Source organism: Lepidochelys olivacea (genome assembly GCF_965140295.1).
Source record: "Lepidochelys olivacea isolate rLepOli2 genome assembly, chromosome: 11".
Lineage (NCBI taxonomy): Eukaryota > Metazoa > Chordata > Testudines > Cheloniidae > Lepidochelys > Lepidochelys olivacea.
Genome location: NC_140421.1, coordinates 22,945,780 through 22,968,795, shown reverse-complemented (window position 1 = coordinate 22,968,795; position 23,016 = coordinate 22,945,780). Strand labels below are relative to the sequence as shown.

The window sequence follows — 23,016 nt, the reverse complement described above, 5'->3', positions numbered from 1 at the left end:
GCGGGACGACAAAACCATTTCTCACCCTGTGCCCTGGTTTTACCTTGGGCTCTAATTTATACTTGCTAATTACAGGCAAGAGGTCCTTTGGCATACACCTCGGAGCTTCATCTTTGAAAGATGGCCAGAATGTACATTTTACATTACAAGGCAATAAAACATTTTGATAAATATAATTGCCTAGTCAATAGCTTGATTATGAAGGATGAGATAAGTTAAAGAAATCAATATGGTTGGTTAAAGTGGTTTACATAATATTGGCCATGGGTTAAAAACAATCTGTCAAATCATTTAAATTACACAGAGATCAACTGGATTGGAATTTAATTACCTACTTCAGGGTGGCTGAAAGACAAAAATGAAAAGATATTTGGGGCTTCTGTGTTTGAATGAACTTTTCTGGCCACTGGGTGTCATCCTTGATTCAAATGACGATTAAAGACTTTTTAGATACAGCATAAAATCTGCAACTTCACTAACAGTTAAATTCCACTCTATTTGATTGTACACCACACAGCAAATTGTTCTGCATTTGAATCAGTTATCAAATTGAGCACTTTGACACAGACAAATTCTCTTTTGTATCACTGCTTTATTTGGAAATCTGAAATGGCTGGGTGATGTGGGAGGGGGAAAAAGGAATGCAACTGGGGCATATTAACAACAAACAATTTGATCTCCATGTTTCATTATATACAAAAGAACTATGGCTATTAAGGTCCCAACAAAAAATTACTCTTACAATTTTTCACTGTCCTGCTTTTCTGACTTTGTGTCGTCCTGCTTTAAAGTAACTTGACTGAGAGATGGGCTCATGTTGCAAAGTTTGCACCCAAAGTTCTACATCTCTAACATTTGCAGCTGTCTGGACTCAGGGATCTGATCCTGAATTCTGATTCGAGCCTGTTATAGAGATAAAGATAGGGCCTCCCCTCAAATTTCAGATGCAGATCTTGATCTGAACTTCAAAGTTCTGTGGTGCTTAGACCCACAGTTTGGCTTCAGCGCCATCTGCAATGTATACAGTGGGTCACAGGTTGGAAAAGTATGTAACATGTAGCTATATTTATACTTTAAAATGTTCATTTATCTCAGCATAGTACAGGACTTAATGACTATGTATGGGGAAATTGGTTCAGTAACAAACTCTAATCTTAGCCCATTCCACAAATTCAAGCTGGTGCATTTACTAAGGTTTCAAAAGCTCAGGAAAGGGATCCAATCCCCTATGTGTCTCTTTTTCACGCATACCCCCAAATGTAAATCACTCTTCCCACTCTGTGTCTCCAGACGGCTCACTACAAAGTCCCTTTCCTCTCTCCTGTCCCCAACATCTTCCCCCTGTGAGACCCTGACCCCTTTCTTCTCCCACCCACCCCAAATAGGCTTGAAGATCCTTGTAGGATCCAGCAGGCATGGCCACATTAGTGCCAGACTGCATTGTGTGTATTTGACTGGGGAAAGCCTAAGAGTACTCTTGAACACAGCAGCAATAAGAGATGGCTATTCTGTGTGTTCTGTTGGGAAAACACCAAGGACCATAAAAAGGTGACCAGGCCTAGAGTGATGGAAAAGTGCAGAGATGGGCTAGGTAGTTTGTTTGTTTTTCAGACCTGAAAGCCTAGTGGGAGGTTAAGGAGTAGGGAACGGAAGGTGCATCTTTTGGAGCAGATGAGTTAATCTTTTGAGTGAAGGAGAGGGGACATATACAGAGAGGACAAAGAGCATGTAGTTCAAGGAAAATAGTAATGAGGGAGAAAGAAAGATGGGACACCGAAAGTGTGGGAGAGAAGTACTGGGTGGAATAGTTCAGAAGAGCATCCAGTTTTGCTGGTGTTTGCCTCAAGCAAATAAAAACTTGTGATGATCAGTTTATAAATGGCTGCACGCCCTACAATGGGTTCTCTGTTGTGAGCAATTGAGATGATTCCAAGAACCAATCAGCAATATTGTGTTATCTATTAAGAGTCTAGACAGCCTAGGAGCTGCACATAATGTAATGCAACTGGTTATAATAATATTATTTCTCTTTGAAACTAGATTTAGTTTTCCTTGTCCCAGCTAAAATAAAAATAAGTACCAGCAATTTCTCCAGGTGTTACATCAGAAAAGTACTGTTTACATTTATTGATGTATTAAAAAAAAATCACAATCCAACTATTTTTAAATATGACAGCATCTATATAACATTTTTAACAAGTATTTCTTTGTATGCAGCCAACCTCTGTTCAGAGAATATAGCTTTACATGAATTAAAAAGTCTTTGAGAAAACAGATCTAATGCTTCCTAGCTTTAAAAGTAGATATTATAATGAAAGCATGCCACAGTTAGAGAACTATTAATCAGAGCTAAAACAGTCTTTGATTTTGTTCACCAACCACAGACTCAGATTTTTATTTTTAAAGTCTAACTTTAAAAGGGAACTTAAAAGGGTGAGATATCTTTTATTGGACCAAGTTCTGTTGGTGGAAAGAACAAGCTTTTGAGCTTAGACAAAGCTCTTCTTCAGGTCCAAGAAAGGTACTCAGTGTTTACATTTTAAAAGAAAATTTGTTGTATTTTGTTTACACTAAACAGTCTTTTAGACATGATTAGGGTTACTTACTTTTAATGTTATAACTGTTTCCTCTTATTAGATTGCATGTAAACCTGAAAGCAGAGTCCAAGAAGATGACCTATTTAGGGGGTGCACATGTATGTGTTAATGGAGTTTAAAACTATTATAATTTACTAAAATTCTCAGTCACCAGTTTAGAATAAAATGAGGTTAATTAACTGTTGCCTGAACTTGTATTAGCCAGTATTTAGAGTATAGCTGAAAAGTGAAATTGCCAATTAAAAAACCCCTTCCGTTAACAAAAACTGGAAATCACAATCCATTTTAGGGCATGCATGAGCACTTACTTTCTGTAATGTAATCTGAAATATCTCTCCCTGCATATACACTTTTAATTTCAATACCGTCATATACTACTATTTATAATGTAGGGCCAAACAGAAGATTTAAGCAATTCCATATTAGAGATGCAAGAAAACAACAATCCACACAATTTTTTATTGGTTTCATGTTATGGGTTGGATGTTTTTGTTTTTAAACAAATTAGGCCTCTGATCCTGCAATGAACTCTGAGCAGATGGAACCCCACACCTCACTAATTTCACAGTGCTCATTGTAGCACTGTGGTCTTAGCCCATAACCCTGGTAAACTACTTGAGGATACAGATAATCCTTCTTCACATGAGTAATCCCATTCAAGTTTGCAGTGTTATTATACCCATGCTGGTCCCAGGATATTAGAGAGAGATGGTGGGTTAGGTAATATTGGTTATTGGACTAACTTCTGTTGGGGAAAGAGACAAGCTTCTGAGCTTACACAGAGCTGAAGAAGAACTCTGTGTAAGCTTGAAAGCTTGTCTCTTTCACCAACAGAAGTTGGTCCAATAACAGATACTACCTCAGCCACCTTGTCTCTCTCATCCCACTCATGTCAGTGAATTACTTCTGAAAGTACATATTGGCTTGACTAGGCATTTAAACTCAGCCTATGTTCGTTTAAAAACTCCCTGAGGTTTGAAATTTGAATGCCACTTGGTTGGTTTGACTGCATAAAACTGATTCATTCTAACCACAAACTGAAAGCAAAAGTCACAAGATGAAAATCAAATGGACTGAAATGGAAAAAAGATATCATGAACCTTTGTGAAACAAAACTGAAAGGATGTACAGAGCTCTATTCCTATCTCCTCCGAGGGGAAAAAAATCAACTTTTAGTTAAATTTTTCAAATGTGGTCACATTCATCCATTTTCTTTGGGCGGGGAGGAGGGAAGGCAAAAATATTAGATGTTGCATACTGATCTAGCTTCTTCAACCATAAGCACCATTACTTACTTATCTAAGACCTGGTCCAACAGGAACTATACAATTGAATTTCCTCAAATTTGGGAATGAGGATTGTTGATATGTATCCCTAATTCTGAACCCTCCCTAAGTGCTCTCTGTTTCAAATGAATCTTAAGACATCAGTCCAAAACTGTGGGAATTCTCACAAGAATAAATTATACTTGTGATTTCCTACCCTCAAGATATTGAGCTCAGAAGACTTCCAGTATTTGGGGCCAATATCTCAAAAGAAGAATCTTATGAAATTCTAATATTGTTGAACCAGAACTCCAGCCCTGGCTGGACCTGGAACCTGAACCTCTAAAACCTTATCCTCAGTCAGAAAAACAGAATCAATCAGCAATGTCACAAAGGCAACAGTGTATTTTGACAGAGAAAGAGAGAACTGTTTTCACATTTAAACTTTACAACAGCCCTGTGGGCTTTCTTCGATATATAGAAATACTTACACTGGTTTTATAGTCTGGGAATGTTTCTCATGAATGTAGGCACCAGCCAGGCCCCCAGCTCCAGAATTTAAATACTGTAAAGAATATATTAACATGAATACATTTTGCTCTCATCATTTCTCACATGCAGCATTCCCTCATCCTCCCTCAATAAAGACAGGATGGTTATACAATTTCAATAAGGCTTTTAGTTGAAGCTCTTTGGCCTCATCTATTGTCTTAATGTGATGAGCTTGTTGAAAATAGATATTGTAAAATATTTTATTTCTTCAGATTTGTCTTAAAAACCACCATACCCAAGGTAGCTGCATTTATACCTTAGACAAAGCTTCTGTTTGAGTTTTGGTCCAAGGAGCCGGTACGATTCCTATTTAATCTGATCCTCTTTGCCCACCCTTCTCTGAAACATAATTATTAAAAACATTCTCAAATACTATAGCAGCTCTCACCTTGTAGGAACACCAGCAGGCAAAATCTACCCCCCAGTCATGTAAATGCAGTTCTACATTACCAACAGCATGAGCCAGGTCAAAGCCAACATAGCAACCCTAGAGGAAAGAGAAGACTTTAATAGACTCCCTAAAAGGATAAATACCATAAAAGTGACTCTGCAAAAAAAGTAAATTTTTCCCCATATCCCAGCACCAAAGTCTGTTTGATTTGGTGATAGAAACAAGTTGTGTATAGTGTGTGTGTGTGTGTGTACACATGCACACACAAATCTATATCCATCCTCAAATAAATAATTTTATGGGCTTCTATTAGGCCCCCAATTTTGATCTATTGTAACGCTGTGATGGTATGTGAAAAAATATTAATAACAAATAAAAGACGATAGTTAATTAAAATACATGTTTTGACATGCTGCAAGGACAAGGATAAATAATTTATTTATATCAGTTACACAGTAAGGGTCTGATTTTCAGAGCTGCTAAATATTTGAAGCTCTCATTGCCTTTGCAATTTTGGGACCTTAGCACTTATGGAAATCTGTCCCTTAGAATTTTGCAACAGGTGAGGTAGCATCACATACTGTACCATGCATTTTTAAATTTATTGTACTTATCCCTACACTATACTAACACCCCCACTCCACCCTCTACTCCCTGTAAATGTTACAGGATGGCCATATCTAGGGAACTGAAAATTTGGAATAACTAAGGAGCATGAAACAAAACATTTTATACACACAATAACCACTAGATGGCAGCATTTTTAAATTAAAAGAGTGATCTAAAACTTGTACTATAATGCTACACCACTAAAGTGAAGAAAAATAATAGCATATTTTGTGCATGGACTACAAGTTAATACTATTTTACATTTCTCTCTAAAGACACAAATGGCCTTTTTACAAGTGGCATGGTAGGAATGAAAGTGAGAGCATGGATTTTAATACATCTAAGCCCTGTAATAAAACAAAGTTTTTTTTTTTTAAATCTCTTTTGCTGTTTGTTGTACAAAAGGCATCTCAGCTAAATTATTAAAAGAATACTTTAGTATACTTAATCCCCTCTAAAAACTATCTAGCTAACCGAATGAAACAGCATGTATAAAAGTGTGACAACCTAATTCTAATGAAGCTGCTAATGGAGTTGTGGGGCTGTAAAATTCTCTCAAAATGATGGGATGAACTGCCAGCACCTAATCACTTGCACAATATAAATATTAATAATGGGTGAACTGAAATAGAAACAGAGTTCAGGTTTGGTTTGATAAGTATTCTAGCCCTCACACAGCAAGAACTTGTCTACACAGGAACATTCAGGATATTTAAGATGAATCAACTAAAGAAGTGAGGTTAATGTGCATTAAACACCTCTATGGATGCTCTCATTCTGGCCTGAGTTTGCAGTAGCTTAATCCTAAATAAACTACAGCAAGTTAAGTCACTTAACTTCTAGATGAAGGTGTCCACAGAGGGGTTTATTGCACATGAACTTTGCACTTTTTGTTGAGTCATTTTAAATTTTCGGAGTGTAGACATGCCCTGAATTGCAGCTCATCTGAAGATCTGTCACTAGATTCTCATTGGTTCCAGTCAAAATCCAGATTATTCTGGGAATAGCCTTTAAGGTATTTTGATATTTCTAGTCTCAACAGAAACTAATAAGTGGCCAAAAACATATCAGTAAAAATGTAAATAAGTTACTTATTTAAGTTGTGTGAGGACCAGTTCTTACTTCTATTAAACTGGTTCACCCATTCCCAAAGAATATGCCAGCTTTCTACAAAAGCAACTTTGAAAGCAAAAAGAAGAGAACAAAGAAAGCCTGTTGTTTAAAATGTCTGTCATATTGTTGTTGTTGTACTTGTGTTGGTCCCAGGATATTAAAGAGACAAGGTGATTGAGGTAATATCTTTTATTGGACTAATTTCTTTTGATGAAAGAGACAAGCTTTTGAATTACACAGTGCTCTTCTTCAGGTACTTCATACTGTAAAGAATAAGAAGTTCAGTGAGCTAGCACAAGACTCCTTACAAGAATGGATGGCCTTGTGTTTAAGGCACCAGAGTGGGACCCTGAAGATCTGAATTCAGTGCCAATGGACTTCCTTTATGACCTTGGGCAAGTCTCATTTCTCTTTACCTCAAGTTGCCATCTCTGAATTGGGGATAATCATGCTTCCCTACCTGATGTGTGGCACAGCTATGTAAACAGTAAGACTCCATATATAGAGAGATTTTAAATGGCAATTAAAGCAAACTGAAAGAGCTCTCATTGCACCAAACGAGCAGGGAGGGGAGCTGTGTGGGAATGTTGCTTACAGAGACCATGGGGAGCTCTCCATCTCCTTTTGGTAGAGGAGAGGTATATGTGGTCCCCACTGAATCCTCATCTTTATTTCAACTTCTGAAAGGCATTGTTGGAAAGTGCCTGGGTAATTGCTGGTAACTGGCAGGTAGCAGCTCAGCATGGTCAATGACATTTGGAGAGAAGGAATTGACAGCTTCACGCAAGCACAGCTGGGACATTTTAGAAAGGAAGTCAGGAAGAGAAATGAAGATGAAGGATTTTAAAGCATTTCCTACTGGGACTTGAGAGATTAAAAATAGTCTACATGTTGTACACAAAGGGCTGAAGGCACAGTATTTTTATTACATAATGTATTATACAAAAGTGAACTTAGAAGTTAAAGTTTCCTAGAAGTTGGCTGTTTCTTAAGTGGTTCAGGAGACTAGAGGGTTAGCCCCTAAAAGCAAAGATGAAAAAAAAAAAAGAAAGTAATGCTATACCCTCCACTGCCTACACCCTGCTGAGGAGAGCTTGGCACAATATGTAGTAATTTTCATTTATCTGAGAGACTGAAGATGGAAAAATAGCTTGAGGTGATTTTTCAAGCTTAATTTAGTTCATTTAATATTTAATGGCTTAATGAAGCTGTCTGTGTTCAGAGTTTTCACTCTGGGAGGAATCTTAGTTTAAGCAGAGAACTTAGGAAATTGATTTCAAAAAATTCAAAAGGAAATCAGTAATTTAATTCATAAATAATTGACCTCAGTCTTCTTAAAACACTTTTTCAGACCTTTCTGAACTTGCCTCTTAAATCTCTGTTTAAGCAGTTTTAGGGCAATCATTGTGTTGTACCATTTAAACTCCATTTTTAAAAGATTTTAAAAACTTCATGTGAAGAATATTTCCCTCTGCTATATTGTTTGACTATAATATTTAGTGGGTTGTTCTACAAATTATATTTGTTTCCTTCCTCTCATCACACTTTCAATTTTCATTTTACATTTCCTTCTTTCTTTTCTCTTCTGTTCTCCCAACTTTACTTTCTGTTAATGAGATGTGCAGGTTTATTAATCATCAGTGTAGTGGGTCTTGCATTTTGATTTGAACATGAGATGATTATGGCTCATTCCAACCTTTTTTGGCATCCCAAAGATTACAGCTTCCTTTTGATAAAGTTTTTTCCACTGGCACTTAAGAGTTTCATTCTAGCCACTAACAGTTTCACCCCCCACCCAAAGAGGCAGAAAGATGTGGTCTTTAAGGTAACTGAGCCTTAGTCCACCAGAAACCAGAAAGGTTAGGGTAAGGAGTTGAATGGATAGTCATGGAGAGTACAGAGCAGTAGTGTGATGTGATACTGCAAGTCTTCCCTGCCTAAATATCAGACCACTAAGTGCTGACATGGAGGACTGATGCCTTCAGGGGATGTGAATGAGATCAGCTCAACATAGTTCTTCTAGTTATCATTTCTGTCTTATCTGGGTACATCTTAAACCAATTTTCATCCATCTGCTTATTTCCATGAAGCATTATGACATCTGTGTGATGGCTTGAGTCCTGTCCACTGAGGAGAGAAAGGTAAGTGTCACTCAAATATTGGTTGAACAATCTTTCCAAGTTAGTTCATATCTAAACTGAACAGCTGAGAGGAGGGGAGATAGTTCCATGCAGAAGAGTACATGTGAAAGCTCCTGTGAAAGAGGAACACTTGCTCATCATAACTATCTGGGATCTGTCCAAGATGAATGAGTTAAGTCAGCTCAGTGCTTTCCTGGACTACTCTTACGAGGCTGTGTAACTGAGATAGCAGCATTTTGTGCTCAATGGTGTTGCAGGCAGTAGTGTAAATATAGATATTTCATTAATGGTTGCTGGTAGATTGCCTAATCTGAAGAAGGAATTGATGAACTTGGTAATTAAAGGGTTCAAATGTTCCCTGCTAGTTTTCCATCAGCCACAAGGGGCACTAGGACTTTTATTTGGGTGATTAGGAGCATAAAGAATTTATCCCTAAATCTATTCATAACCCAAAGATTAAGAAGTGTCTGGGTTTGGATATAGCCTGAGTTATTCCTATTGCTGCACAGAAAACATGAGTTCTCCACCTAGCACGCCTGAGATGAAATACAATAGAAAGGGACACCGTCATTCGGTCTGAAGTAAGCCATAGGTGCCTGAACTTTTCTTTTTTTTTACAGTGTGAACAACATTTCAGCAGAGAGCTCATCAGCCTCATCGGTTTCCACTGACAACTGAGCAACTCAACCTTTTATCAATAGAGATTTCGTAACAGTCCTGTCAGTTACATCAAGAGCTTATATGATAAAGCAATACTGACAAACTATTCATGTATTTTAACCATCTTGTATATGAAAACTGGGTGGTCTTTCTTTTTTAAAAAAGAATTAAGATACCTAATTTAGTCTTCAATTAATCTCTCTCTCCTATGGGTACAGTTCTTCCTGCCCCTGCTGATCAACTCGGCATGCTTCTCTGCCATCTTCTCTTCTCCCTGCCACTTAGGCCTTGTCTAAGTTTAAAAGCAGCTTATTTCAGTTTAACTTATACTACTTTCTAACTGAATTCAGCTAAACCAAAATAGGGCTGATTTAAATCCAAATAAGAGTGTTCACACAGGGATTTGCACTAGTTAAACTAAATTGGTTTAAATCACACCCTTAGGTAAAATGGTGCAACTTTCCTGAGTAGACAAAGCCTTGGTTCCCTTTTCTTCTGAACATTTCTCTCTCCTTTGTGGCTCTGGTCTAGGGGAATGGCTCATGTTCCACTACCCCTTCTCTCATATAACAGTGGCCCCTAATATATGCAGCTAGTCTCGATCCCCTCTGTTTCCCCTCTGTTTAAAGGCTTCTCAGATCTCCCCTGTAAGGAGAAGTCTGGAAACTTGTGGAAGCAGCTGCAAACCAGATCTGTCAACACCCATGTCACCTATGAACTTGTAGGGGAAGGATTTTAGAATGGCACTATAAGAATTAATGTATAATTTGATTTCATCCTGCTAGCCACCCCATTTGAATAGTAGAAAGGAATGACCCTCTGGGACTTATGAGATTCTGTTTTTCCATATGCATTACAAATTGTGCCCTCTTTAGTTCTTTGTTTTAAGGTTTAGTTAGTAAGAGACAGGATTCTGTATTGTGTCTATGTTAAGTTGAGTAGAGGAACATTAAAGGCCTGGGTCTCAATGTAAATTGTCTTAGTTATTGATTGTGAAACTTAGCAAGGTTTAATTTGCAATGCCTTTTTGCTGATATAAAATACTACTGTTTGTATTCTCAGAGTCTCTGTAAAAGACTGTTTGGTCTCTGTAAGAGACTGTTTGTGTGAATGAGGAATGCATACATCGGGAAAAGAAACAGTGTGAAGGCCATTGTTAACCAGATGGTCAAGAAAGGAGGAGCGAAGACACTTATCGAGATTTGTTGATGCCAAAGAACCATCAATGCGTATCCATGAGTGAGGAAGGGCAAATTGACAACCCTGATGTGAAGGCTGGAACCCCTAAAGATAACTGATTAAATCGAAACCAGGACAGGATGACCCTCTCACAGGTATTTTGGAATGTTAACACCAATCAAGGAGTAACCAGTCAGAAACTGACACAGCAAAATCTATAGACTTCAACAGAGAAAAAGGACTGTAAGAACAGGGTGCTTTGCCATGGGACTTTGGGTTCATCTTGCCACACTCCAGGAGCATCGGATCGCATCTGACAGAGCCCTGCTTCCCTCTGCATCCAATCTGGCTGGCCACTAGATTGATCCAGACTCTGGACTGGGAACTATAAACATCAACTGGCAGGACTGTGTGTGTGTGTGTGTGTGTGTGTGTGAGAGAGAGAGAGAGAGAGAGAGCTGCCTTCTTCCCTATAAAGATCCTGTGTGCTTCTTATAAGTATAACAAACTGTCCACAGTCTGGAAATTGCTGAAGTAAATGTCCTCAATATTTAGGGTGTCTGAGTATGGTAGAAGAGTCTGTTAACTTTTCTTTTTGTGGGTACAGTCTAACACGGCGGCTACTCTGAAACCTGTTAACTTTGTATAAATGTATAGTATTTAGATATTGCAGAGGGTAGTACCTATAAGGGTCTTTGAATGTCTAAAATTTCTTAAAAAGAAAAATTTCAGAGTAGCAGCCGTATTAGTCTGTATTCGCAAAAAGAAAAGAAGGACTTGTGGCATCTTAGAAACTAACAAATTTATTTGAGCATAAGCTTTCACAGGCTACAGCTCACTTCATCGAATGCATTCAGTGGAAAATACAGTGGGGAGATTTATATACACAGAGAACATGAAACAATGGATGTTACCATACACACTGAAACGAGAGTGATCAGGTAAGGTGAGCTAGTCACAAAGTCTTGTTGTTGGGCCTGTCCTGTAGTAGGTAACTTCTGGGTACTCTTCTGGATCTGTTAATCTATTTTCGACGTCTCTGACTCAAGGAATATTTCCAACACACCTCTGAACAACATACTAACCCACAGAGACCTTCCTACCAACACTACAAAAAGAAGGATTCTAGGTGGACTCCTTCTGAAGGTTGAAACAACAGACTGGACTTCTACATGTGTTTTCACTGATGTGCACGGGCTGAAATTGTGGAAAAGCAGCATCACTTGCCCCATAACCTCAGCTGTGCAGAACACAACTCTGACATCATAATCAAAAAGGCTGACAAAGGAGGTGCTGTCGTCATCATGAATAGGTTGGAATATGAACAAGAGGCTGCTAGGCAGCTCTCCAACACCACTTTTTACAAGCCAATACCCTCTGATCCCACTGAGGGTTAACAAAAGAAACTACACCATCTGCTCAAGAAACTCCCTGAAAAAGCAAAAGAACAAATCCGCACAGACACACCCCTGGAACCGTGACCAGGGGTATTCTATCTGCTATCCAAGATCTATAAATCCGGAAATCCTGGATGCCCCATCGTCTCAGTCACTGGCACCCTGACAGCAGGATTGTCCAACTATGTAGACTCCTCCCTACGCTACCAGCACTCCCAGCTACCTTCGAGATACCACTGACTTCCTGAGGAAACTACAATCCATCAGTGATCTTCCTGAAAACACCATCGTAGTCACAATGGATGTAGAAGACCGCTACACCAACATTCCACACAAAGATGGACTACAAGCCGTCAAGAACACTATCCCCGATAATGTCACGGCAAACCTGGTGGCTGAACTTTGTGACTTTGTCCTCACCCATAACTATTTCACATTTGGGGACAATGTATACCTTCAAATCAGCGGCACTGCTATGGGTACTCGCATGGCCCCACAGTATGCCAACACTTTTATGGCTGACTTAGAACAACGCTTCCTCGGCTCTTGTCCCCTAATGCCCCTACTCTACTTGCACTACATAGATGACATCTTCATCATCTGGACCCATGGAATAGAAGCCCTTGAGGAATTCCACCAGGATTTCAACAATTTCCATCCCACCATCAGCCTGGACCAGTCCACACAAGAGATCCACTTCCTGGACATTACGGTGCTAATAAGCGATGGTCACATAAACACCACCCTGTACTGGAAACCTACTAACCACTACATGACTCCAGCTTTCATCCAGACCACACCAGACGATCCATTGTCTACAGCCAAGCTCTACGATACAACCGCATTTGCTCCAACCCCTCAGACAGAGACAAACACCTACAAGATCTCTATCAAGCATTCTTACAACTACAATACCCACTTGCTGAAGTGAAGAAACAGATTGACAGAGCCAGAAGAGTACCCAGAAGTTACCTACTACAGGACAGGCCCAACAAAAAAATAACAGAACGCCACTAGCCATTACCTTCAGCCCACAACTAAAACCTCTCCAACACATCATCAAGGATCTACAACCTATCCTGAAGGACAACCTATCACTCTGACAGACCTTGGGAGACAGGCCAGTCCGTGCTTACAGACAGCCCCCCCAACCTGAAGCAAATACTCACCAGCAACCACACACCACACAACAGAACCACCAACCCAGGAACCTATCCTTGCAACAAAGCCCGTTGCCAACTGTGTCCACATATCTATTCAGGGGACACCATCATAGGGCCTAATCACATCAGCCACACTATCAGAGGCTCAAAAAGAAAAGGAGTACTTGTGGCACTTTAGAGACTAACAAATTTATTTGAGCTTAAGCTTTCGTGAGCTACAGCTCACTTCATCACTATCAGAGGCTCGTTCACCTGCATCTCTACCAATGTGATATATGCCATCATGTGCCAGCAATGCCCATCTGCCATGTACATTGGTCAAACTGGACAGTCTCTATGTAAAAAAATAAATGGACACAAGTCAGACATCAAGAATTATAACATTCAAAAGCCAGTCAGAGAACACTTCAATCTCTTTGGTCATTCGATTACAGACCTAGAAGTGGCAATTCTTGAATAAAAAAACTTCAAAAACAGACTCCAAAAAGAGACTGCTGAATTGGAATTAATTTGCAAACTGGATACAATTAACTTAGGCTTGAATAAAGACTGGGAGTGGATGGGCCATTACACAAAGTAAAACTATTTCCCCATGTGTATGTACATGTTCCTCAGACGTTCTTGTCAACTGCTGGAAATGGCCCACCTTCATTATCATTGCAAAAGGTCCCCCCCCCATTCACCCCTCTCTCCTGCTGGTAATAGCTCACCTTACCTGATCACTCTCATTACAGTGTGTATGGTAACACCCATTGTTTCATGTTCTCTGTGTATATAAATCTCCCCACTGTATTTTCCACTGAATGCATCCGATGAAGTGAGCTGGAGCTCACGAAAGCTTATGCTCAAATAAATTTGTTAGTCTCTAAGGTACCACAAGTCCTCGTTTTCTTTTTGTGGATACAGACTAACATGGCTGCTACTCTGAAACCTAAAATTTCTTGTCATGCTTTTAAGGTCTCCCAGACCAGCAACACATAAATAGTGTTTAGAACTGCATCTTTGTGTTGCATGAATTTTCAGTAAATTTAGGATCCTGAATCCACCCTTCCCAAGTCCTGATCATTATTGCATCAAAGGGGTTAAAGCACTTGACTGTCAATGGAAGTTGAGCATCGGTACTTTTGAAAATCCCTGGAGGAGCCAACTGATACATGTCTCACGCCACCTTTATTTAGAATCATAAAAGCTTTGTAGATTTTCAGACAGAAGAGACGGCATTTGGCTTCCAATTCTGGATGCTAATGGGATGGATGATTGCTGGAAATTCATTGTCCTCTAAAGTATTTCTATCACATAGAAGTAATAAAATATGTGACTTAGATATCTATGCACAAATGCACCAATAAGCTCTAATGGGGACATTGTGGTTTGTACGCCTTCCTATACACACCTCTAGCTCCTAATAATAATAATATACTAACATATAATATACTACTTGGATTGCCTTTCACAGGATATCAGAGGATTTTCCGAAAACCAAGGGTGAAATTCTGACCTTATGAAAGGACAGGATTTCATCCTAACGCTTGTAAATACCCCTACGAGCTAGGTAAATTGCTGTTCCATTAAGAGATAGGCAACTGGGACAGAGGTTACATGACTTGCCAAGGTCATAGAGCACCCACAATCCGCTCAAGAACTTTTCTCATTCTGATTTGAAGACTACAGTTTGTCCTGTGTCTAAGACCCATTACAGGCAGTCACCTTCACCTTGCTTTGCCTACTCTACAGAGTTTACTTTTTCTCTAGTCACCAACCAGCAGTTGCCTCAGATAACACTGAGATACCAATCCCTGAAAAGCTTAAACATAGTACAGTATGTATTACTCATTTTCCTAATATTGAAAACATATAACAGTTAAACAGATGCCAACCTAAACACATAGGGCCTGATTCTCCACTGGTATAAAAAGAATATCTCTCTATTCTTAATGGAGCTATACTGATTTGCAGTAGGTGTGGATGTGGTCCAAACTATGGAGAACATCTTTAGACTGGCACTAAAGTTAGAAGCTTGCAAGTTTACCTGAATTTACAGTTTGGTATAAATTTTTCTGGGCTGTCTGACATGTCAGACATCAGCAATATGGCAGATTTATGAGAGGGAGCATGCTCTGTGTCTGTGCACACATATACACATGTATGCACTTAGCTCCAGCTTTCCAGAGAGTGAATGCTTTCATCACCCCCAGTATCACCTTCTTTTATGAACTGACACAGTAACCTAGCATTTGACTACATCATCTTTCTATCAGACTATCCTTTCCTTTAATCAAAAGGCAGTGTTGTGAAGCTTGATTCATTAGAGTTAGCAAGAGGCTAGGTGATCCTCAAGGAAGATAGATCTAGTAATTATGTTTTTATACTATGCGGCTCTAAAATGTGTGGACCTAAATTCACCCAAGCCGGTGCAAGGAGGTGCAATGCCAGCTTCAAGCCTGGCAGGGGGCAGATGCAGTTACCATTGCCTATCCTCCCTTGAAGTTTCTGGCACAAGGGAAAGCAGCTTTATGTTGCATTTAGAAAAATTAGATTGTTCAGTGGGTGCACTCAATGTTTGCATCCCGTGGTCACTGTAGCTAACTCATGGACCTGCATTTGTGCCCCAGGGGTTCAGCAGAGGAGAGACAGAAGGTATAACAACAAAAGGTAGTGGAAGCCCTGGTATGATCAGGGCTGAAGCCTCAAAAGGGTTAACTGTTTAGATACAGCTATACTGCAGGTTTGTAGGAATCTAGTAACATCCAGTATGTTAATTCCTTGAGTATCTCAGGTCAGATAAGATATATCCAATAAAAAATGTGCCTCCTGATGAGTGTGCTGATCTCTTGTTGATAAGAAAACTTAATTAAGACTCTACCTTCCCCTGCATTCCGGAGGCAATCAAGATGGTTAAAAAAATTCACAGTAAGTCTCTAGTACACTGGCTGCAAGTTTCCAAGTCTGAGTTATTGTATTGAAAACCAGTCATCTCATGAAGGTGATATACTCAGTATCCTGCCTGTCTCCTGTTAACTGATCAGCTGAGTCAGAAGCTGTCAACTCCGCAAGGAACTCACTTTGCCCTGCTGACTGGAGGCAACATGCTGTGATAGCAGCTGCCAGTGAGTGGATGAGAAGACAGAACATAGCTAAATTCTGTTTAAATATAGAAGTCTAACACATAGTGCTCTATTTTAAAGAGTTTGGGATGATCATTTCCTTCCCCATTCAGAACTCTTAAGCAAGAGGCCTGCAGAATTTAATAAAGAATAATAGCCTTTCTGTAGATTTTTTTAAGCCACCCTATAAGAACTCTACGGGAAATGCAAGAATACGATTATGATTTCCTATAAATCTTTAGAGTGATTTAGATAGACCCCCTATATGTTACATATCTGTCCAGTTTATAGAGGGGGGAAAGGATTATTTTAAACCGATTTTACAGAAGTAGTCTTGGAACAATTCTACCTTTTCTTGGCCAGCCTTTGTTATTCTGGGGATGTCAAACAGCTGTCCCGTGTAGTACTGCACTCCACTCAGCAAAATTACAGCAACAGAGTCCCCTTCCTTCTCAATTATGTCAAGGATATCTTCAATTCTCAAGGTCTCCTCCCCCTAAAATAAAGTTAAAGCACATGTTTTACATCTACCCTGGCAGTAATGAAACTGTCATTTCTTATTTCATAATCTATATTTTACTATGTGCTGTGCTGCCTGCATAGGGAGATCAAAAGCGTATCCTAGCACAACAATGATCTACAAAGGTAATTGACAGGAAATAGCCTTTGAGTCAGTTACTTCAAAAAATGAAAAATCATTAGCAACTTATTTTCAAGGTGGTAGATTCCTAAAAACATTTGTTTTCCTTTCACCCCTCTTAATATTTCAGACAGTTTTAATGTACAATATAAAAAGATCTTGGTGCAAACAGAATACATAATGATTTTTATGCGGCATTTGAAAATCGTGATACCCACAAGTATTAAAAGCTGTCTATCAGGTCTCACCCTCATGTTTTAGTACACTTCATTTCCCACAGGAAGCTATTCTAAATCTGCCATATTTATACTTCAAAAAACGGCAAGTCTGTCATAATCAGAAATACAAAAAAAATCCCAAACCTTAAGTCATTAAATATAAAGAAATTTCAGCAGAAAAATCTAATTTTTATTCTTTGTAGCAAGATTTTCTGCCTCCTTCTCCCCACATTTCTTCCCACAAAGTAGCCACCACCCACCACTATCTCGGGACACCTAGGCAGTTAAAACTCAGAATGAAATTAAATTTGCTACTGCAATGAGTTTGGGTAAAATTTGCTAAATTGGAAGTAACTGCTATTATCTTAACAATCTTTGAACATCTATCAAGGATTCAGGAGTAGCCTCACTCTCCTCATAAAATTACTCAGATTTTAGAATCCAACGGTCATTATCCATATTATAGTTAAGTGGCAAAGTTCTTATGTTGAGAAGGGATCGTAATGCAATCTCTCAACATGATCTAAATTAAATATTTTTTGAAGCAGGCCCTTTCCTTAGGTTGTGATAATAAAGATACAGTATGTTGTCTTTATGGCAATCTTTTAAGATAGAAAACTATAAGGAAGATACATGCTGATGCTTCTGAATTTTGCATTCTTTTAGGAGCCTATTGTGTTATGGCAATCAGAAAATACATTATAAGTAACTGTTTTGAAAGATTATTTTCTTCCTAAGAGATAAGTCCAGCAATTTAAGCCAGACAGCAAAGATAATATTGGTCCTTAAAGTCAGAAATGTATGGAAAGCAACAGAATAGACAATTAGTGGCAATCGATAAGTTCTTCTGAAAATTCTAGGCACATGAGTAGAAATATAAGAAGAGATGCATATACATAACCAACGACAACAGATGCTAAAGAATTTGGGGGACAACACCTCCATTCTTGTACTAACTACACATTTATAGCCAATGCTAACTAACTACATGTATATAGCCAATGTTAACAAGGAGAGCAGAGTTCTAACATTTATATCCCTCACAAACCTTGCGTGGCTGTACCATGAGCATGCATTTCTCCACATCAAGTCCATGAAGCCGAAGCTGAGACTCAACAGCATACTGAAAAAAGAATTTCACGCACTACAGTTTAGCAAAGCAAACGGATTTTAAAAGAAATGGCTTAGATTTTTAGATCAAACCTACACACACATCTTTCATTAAAATTAGTGGGTGAAATCCCGGCCCCATTAAATTCAATGGGCCAAAACTCCTATTGACTTCAGTGAGCCAAGGCTCTTTGGAGTAGGGACTGTTCTTTGTTCTATGACTGAACAGCGCCTAACACACACAATGGGGTTCTAGTCCATGACTAGGGCTCATAGGCCCTACAGATAGTACTACTACTACTAAGTCCACCCAGTGTCTATATCTCCAAGCTTTGCGTACCTCAGCCAATGATTTTATCACTAAAGATACTGTATTGATAATGTTTGGGGGACAATGTCACATATAGTCAATCAGAAATATTGTGCTATAGACAGTTAATAATTATAGTACAGTGGTCTGAGATGAAGGCAGTTGTACAGCTTATTATTGGGGTGTCAAAGGAACATAGAAAGCACAGAGTGTGCACAAATGAAGCTATAGTGAGCAAAGGCAAAAGTAACTGTTGAGCTCTGTAGCCTAGAATAAAGGCAATCTGAAGTTCATGCATCCGAGTTACAAATAATCCTATGAGTGATATTTGGAGTCATTTTATTGTGCCTTAAAGATTAATAAAAATTATCAATTTCCATGAGTTTACTGAGTAGATGATTAAGTAGCACTGGGCCACAAACTCAAAGATTTATTTGCTGTAAGCTGTGATGCATGGACTATTGTCTCCTATTTCATAGTACACATTCATAGCACACAAATTATGTTTAAACTAGTAATTTAAAGTGCTAAAAAACAAGCATTTCCACCTCTGTCTGGGGATATACAAGTGTTAATGTTGTGAGTTTTCTATTGATTTGGTTTCCATAAAGTAAAACAGCAACATGAATTAATAAAACAGCTACAACTTCAGTTGATTTAGGCCAGCAATTTGTTCAATGTCTTTAAAAAGACTAATAAATCAATGTACCCATTCAATCTTTTCATCTTGTAACATTTTTTATTTGAACGAAAGGAATAAAACTACAATCTGTAAAACTTGCTAAGCTCAAAAGCATCTGACAGTTTTTATTTTTATTGTAATGGTACTTGGACAAGTTTATCTAATAAATATTCAAATCAGGCTACTGATACTCTTTCCAGTATATGATTAATAATACAAATACCGTGAAATATGAATTTCTTACATGGTCGGAGGGAAAGGCTTTGGCTTCTAGAAGAATCTTATAGCGACTTGGAGTAGGGCTAAAAAAAGATAACTGTTAAAAAAAAAAAGATGTTGAAACATTTATCTAAACCAATACTAAAGAATTGATCCCCATGTATAATTTAAGAAAAATACAAACAATTTGCATTTATGTAGAGCATGTCAAAATAATCCCAGAGCACTTGAAAAATATTTAGTCTTTACAATACTCTCTGATGTAGAAAACTTTTATAACATTGTACCCATTTTACAGATTTGTAAGTATGGCCATGGAGAATTTAAGGATGAAATCCACATCTTTAAGATAATGGCAACATTACCACCGACTTCAGTGAGGCCAGTATTACATCCTACATGATTTGGTCGAGGTCATACAAGCAAATTACTGGCAGACAGAAATAAAACACAGTCATCCTGATTTTCCATCCCCCTGCTCCAATCACCAAGATCCAGATTATTTCCTTCTGTAGCAAAGCCTGCAGAGGGAGCGCAGAGCTTTCTGCAAAGTTGCCACATCATCCTCTGATGATGGGGGTGGTGTTGCTGCTGCCATCCTCCTGTGATGAAGGTTGGAGGGCCTACCTCCAAACATAAACGATCAGGAGAAACCTGGGCCATTCATGCAGAGACTGTGTCTGTATACCAGCTCTGGATCACTGCATCACCTGCATCTCCCTGACAGAGAGACTTGCAAGGTGATGCTCCACAAAATATATAATACAGTCCCAAGCTGAATGTCATTTCCTACCTATACTCTGTCTGAAGCCACACCCACTAACCATGGCCCATCCACTTTCTACCCCTTCATGTAGTGTGGGATCCACACTGACAGAATGCCTTTCACAAGCTCCAGAAAAAGCGGGAGCTCTGGGACTGAGCACAGAACTTGGGGGGCTGTGAAGTGATCTGAGCCTAATGAAGGCAGCTTTATAATTCCATACTGAACAGTGAAAAGATTATTTACCAGGTGTTATATTTAGGGCCCTACCAAATTCACAGCCATGAAAAATGAGTCACGGATCATGAAATCTGGTCTCCCGCCAGTGAAATCTGGTCTTTTGTCTGCTTTTACCCCATACTATACAAATTTCAGGGGGGAGACCAGCGTTTCTCAAATTGGGGGTCCTAACCCAAAAGGGAGTTGCTGGAGGGTTGCCTTTACTTCTATGCTGCCTTCAGAGCTCGGCAGCCGGAGAGTGGTGGTTGCTGGCCAAGCGCCCAGCTACGAAGGCAGCATGACCAGCAGCTGTGCAGAAGTAAAGGTAACAATACCATACCATGCCACATTACTCCTGCAATGCTGCATTCAAAGCTGGGTGGTCGGAGAGTGGCGGCTGCTTAATGAGGGCCCAGTACTGTTGAAGTAAAGGTGGCAATACCTTACCAGGCCATCCTTACTTCTGCACCGCTGCTGGCGGCGGCTCTGCCTTCAGAGCTGGGCTTCCGGCCAGCAGCCGCTGCTCTCCACCTGCCCAGCTCTGATGGCAGCACTGCCTCCAGCAGCAGTGCAGAAGTAAGGATACCAGTACCGCAACCCCCCTACAATATCACTGCAACCCCCTCCCCCACAACTCCTTTTCGAGTGAGGACTCTGACAATTACAACACCGTGAAATTTCAGATTTAAATAGCTGAAATCATGAAATTTACTATTTTTAAAACCCTATGACCATTAATTTGACCAAAATGCACTGTGAATTTGGTAGGGCTTATATACTATAGTCCTTCACATGATGAGCCCATATACCATGCATTTTTGACTTAAATTGTAGGGAAATTATTAATACCTCAGATGAGAATCTTTTTGAGCTTTGATGTTTTGAGAGGACTCTCAGAGCAGCTATCAAAATGTCTCTCTGGAGATGTGTGTGGAAACTCCAAAAAAACCAAATAGGTATTTGCACACATATCTCCTGAACAAGAGTCTCGAATGCTACCCTTTAGTCATTGTTTTATAGTGTACATGAGAAAAGATCATATTTGTCCTTAAAATGTTTGTGGAAAAAAGCTTTGCTGCCCAGCTTTTGTGCTTTGTGTTTCCTATGGGCTGAGCAAGGTGCTGTATATACCACTACATAGGTCAGAGCACTCAGCAAGATCCTCAAGTCTTTTGAAAAAGGCATCGAGATCACTGTCCCATGCTTCCTTGTAGGAACCTCCACAAAATATTTTAATTAACATAAATGAAGAGTAAAATCTTTTCAAATTCAAGGTATAAGGACTAAAGTTAATTTGACAATATCAAATGTACTAAATATTGGAGAAAAAAAAAGAATGAATTTACCATCTGGAGATGCAGATTAACAGTTAGCCCGTTCATTAGGGCTACTTCTTCCTTTTGAGCACCTGAAAAGTAATAACACAGAAGTTTCTCTCTCTTTTCACCCTGTGTAAAGTCTGGTAAAATGATGTAAAAAGCAAAGGCATGGTTTTCAGTCAATGTCTCTCAAAAGACTAGACGGCAAACATGTTTGATGTGTCATCCCACTGAAATAAAAAGTTCTCCTGCCTGACTCACTGGGTCAGTTGACAAAAAATATGTATTTTCCAGGTTTGATATAGCCATTAAGAGATAACAAAGTAGCTTCATTTCCCAGCAAACCACCAGTTGATTTACTGTTATCATTAATACCTTAGCCAAATTCAACAACAGTGTTTGTTTGCCATAAGTACATCTCTAAACAAATATCTCTAGACAAAAATATATATTAAGGAAAATCATCTATTTTTAAATGGTTAGTATACAATGCCAAGGTAAAATGCATCCTTAATAAAAATAAAAAAGATTTTTGCAAAATATAATTAATTATTATCCACAGCCAAGCTTTTGGATTCAGCTTTGAGTACATAGCTCTGAGATAACTATATAGATATATGGAAGCTAATAGGAACCTCAGGCACAACTAATGGATTTTTCCAATATTGTTCTAACTGCTTATTTATGAACCAATTCTCAAACACCTATCAGCTGCTGGGGAGGTTTTAGGCAGGATAAGGGGCTATCTGTTATACAGGGCAGAGCTTAACATGAAAAATTACCAGTTCCTGGCTTTGGTTTCATGTCTTTTTGTTGCGAAGAATTACAACCATCTGTACACCCTAGAGATGAATTAGCACTTTGCTGAGTCTCTTTTGCTGGAAGATGGGCTTGTCTGAGTTGCCTGATAATCTCTACAGATGTGGGGTAGGCTTGAGGAGAACAGAAGACCAAGAGAGGACCAAAGCTTGAAGGGGAGAGTGAACACATACACAGAAAAGGAGAAGCAGAGGAGAGGGACCCTGCACCATGATTCTGCCATCGGCTGGGCTCCAGAGAACTGTTCTGTCAGGATTGTAAGTGCACCGGTATAGGAAAAAATACTACTTGTGAATGGGCCTGAAGTAGAAAGACCAGACTGCATGGCCAGTGGGTTTGGAAACGACATGAATTTACTGCCCCAAAACCTCTGTATAAGGGATCACATACCTGCAGTAGGCCTTATTTGCTACTACTGGATGAATGGCCAAGCACTATGCTGTCTAGGATGATTTATTGTTGTTGTTGTTATTAATTGACCATATTTATTACAGTAGTGCCTAAGGACCAATGAAGAGTGGGAGCCCATTGTGCTAGCTAGGGTAC

At 39.1% G+C, this 23,016-nt stretch overlaps 1 protein-coding gene across 5 annotated transcripts in view; it reads right to left on the bottom strand.

The window, feature by feature from the left end:
- The window catches only part of KYNU (kynureninase), an 89,781-nt gene that overhangs the window by 34,953 nt on the left and 31,812 nt on the right, over window positions 1-23,016 (bottom strand). For 3 of the 5 annotated variants that reach the window (XR_014713490.1, XM_084642551.1, XM_084642552.1), the window contains exons 5-10: window positions 21,679-21,740; window positions 19,376-19,447; window positions 18,078-18,152; window positions 16,521-16,667; window positions 4,803-4,901; window positions 4,354-4,427 (exon numbers count right to left, since the gene is read on the bottom strand). Coding sequence is in view for 4 of the 5 variants with exons in the window: in XM_084642551.1 (XP_084498677.1) it covers window positions 4,354-4,427; window positions 4,803-4,901; window positions 16,521-16,667; window positions 18,078-18,152; window positions 19,376-19,447; window positions 21,679-21,740 (529 nt within the window). In the remaining variant the exon portion in view is untranslated. Of the gene's footprint in view, window positions 1-572; window positions 1,012-2,606; window positions 2,651-4,353; window positions 4,428-4,802; window positions 4,902-16,520; window positions 16,668-18,077; window positions 18,153-19,375; window positions 19,448-21,678; window positions 21,741-23,016 lie in introns of those variants that run through there. The other 2 variants (XM_084642554.1, XM_084642553.1) reach the window with 2 other exon arrangements.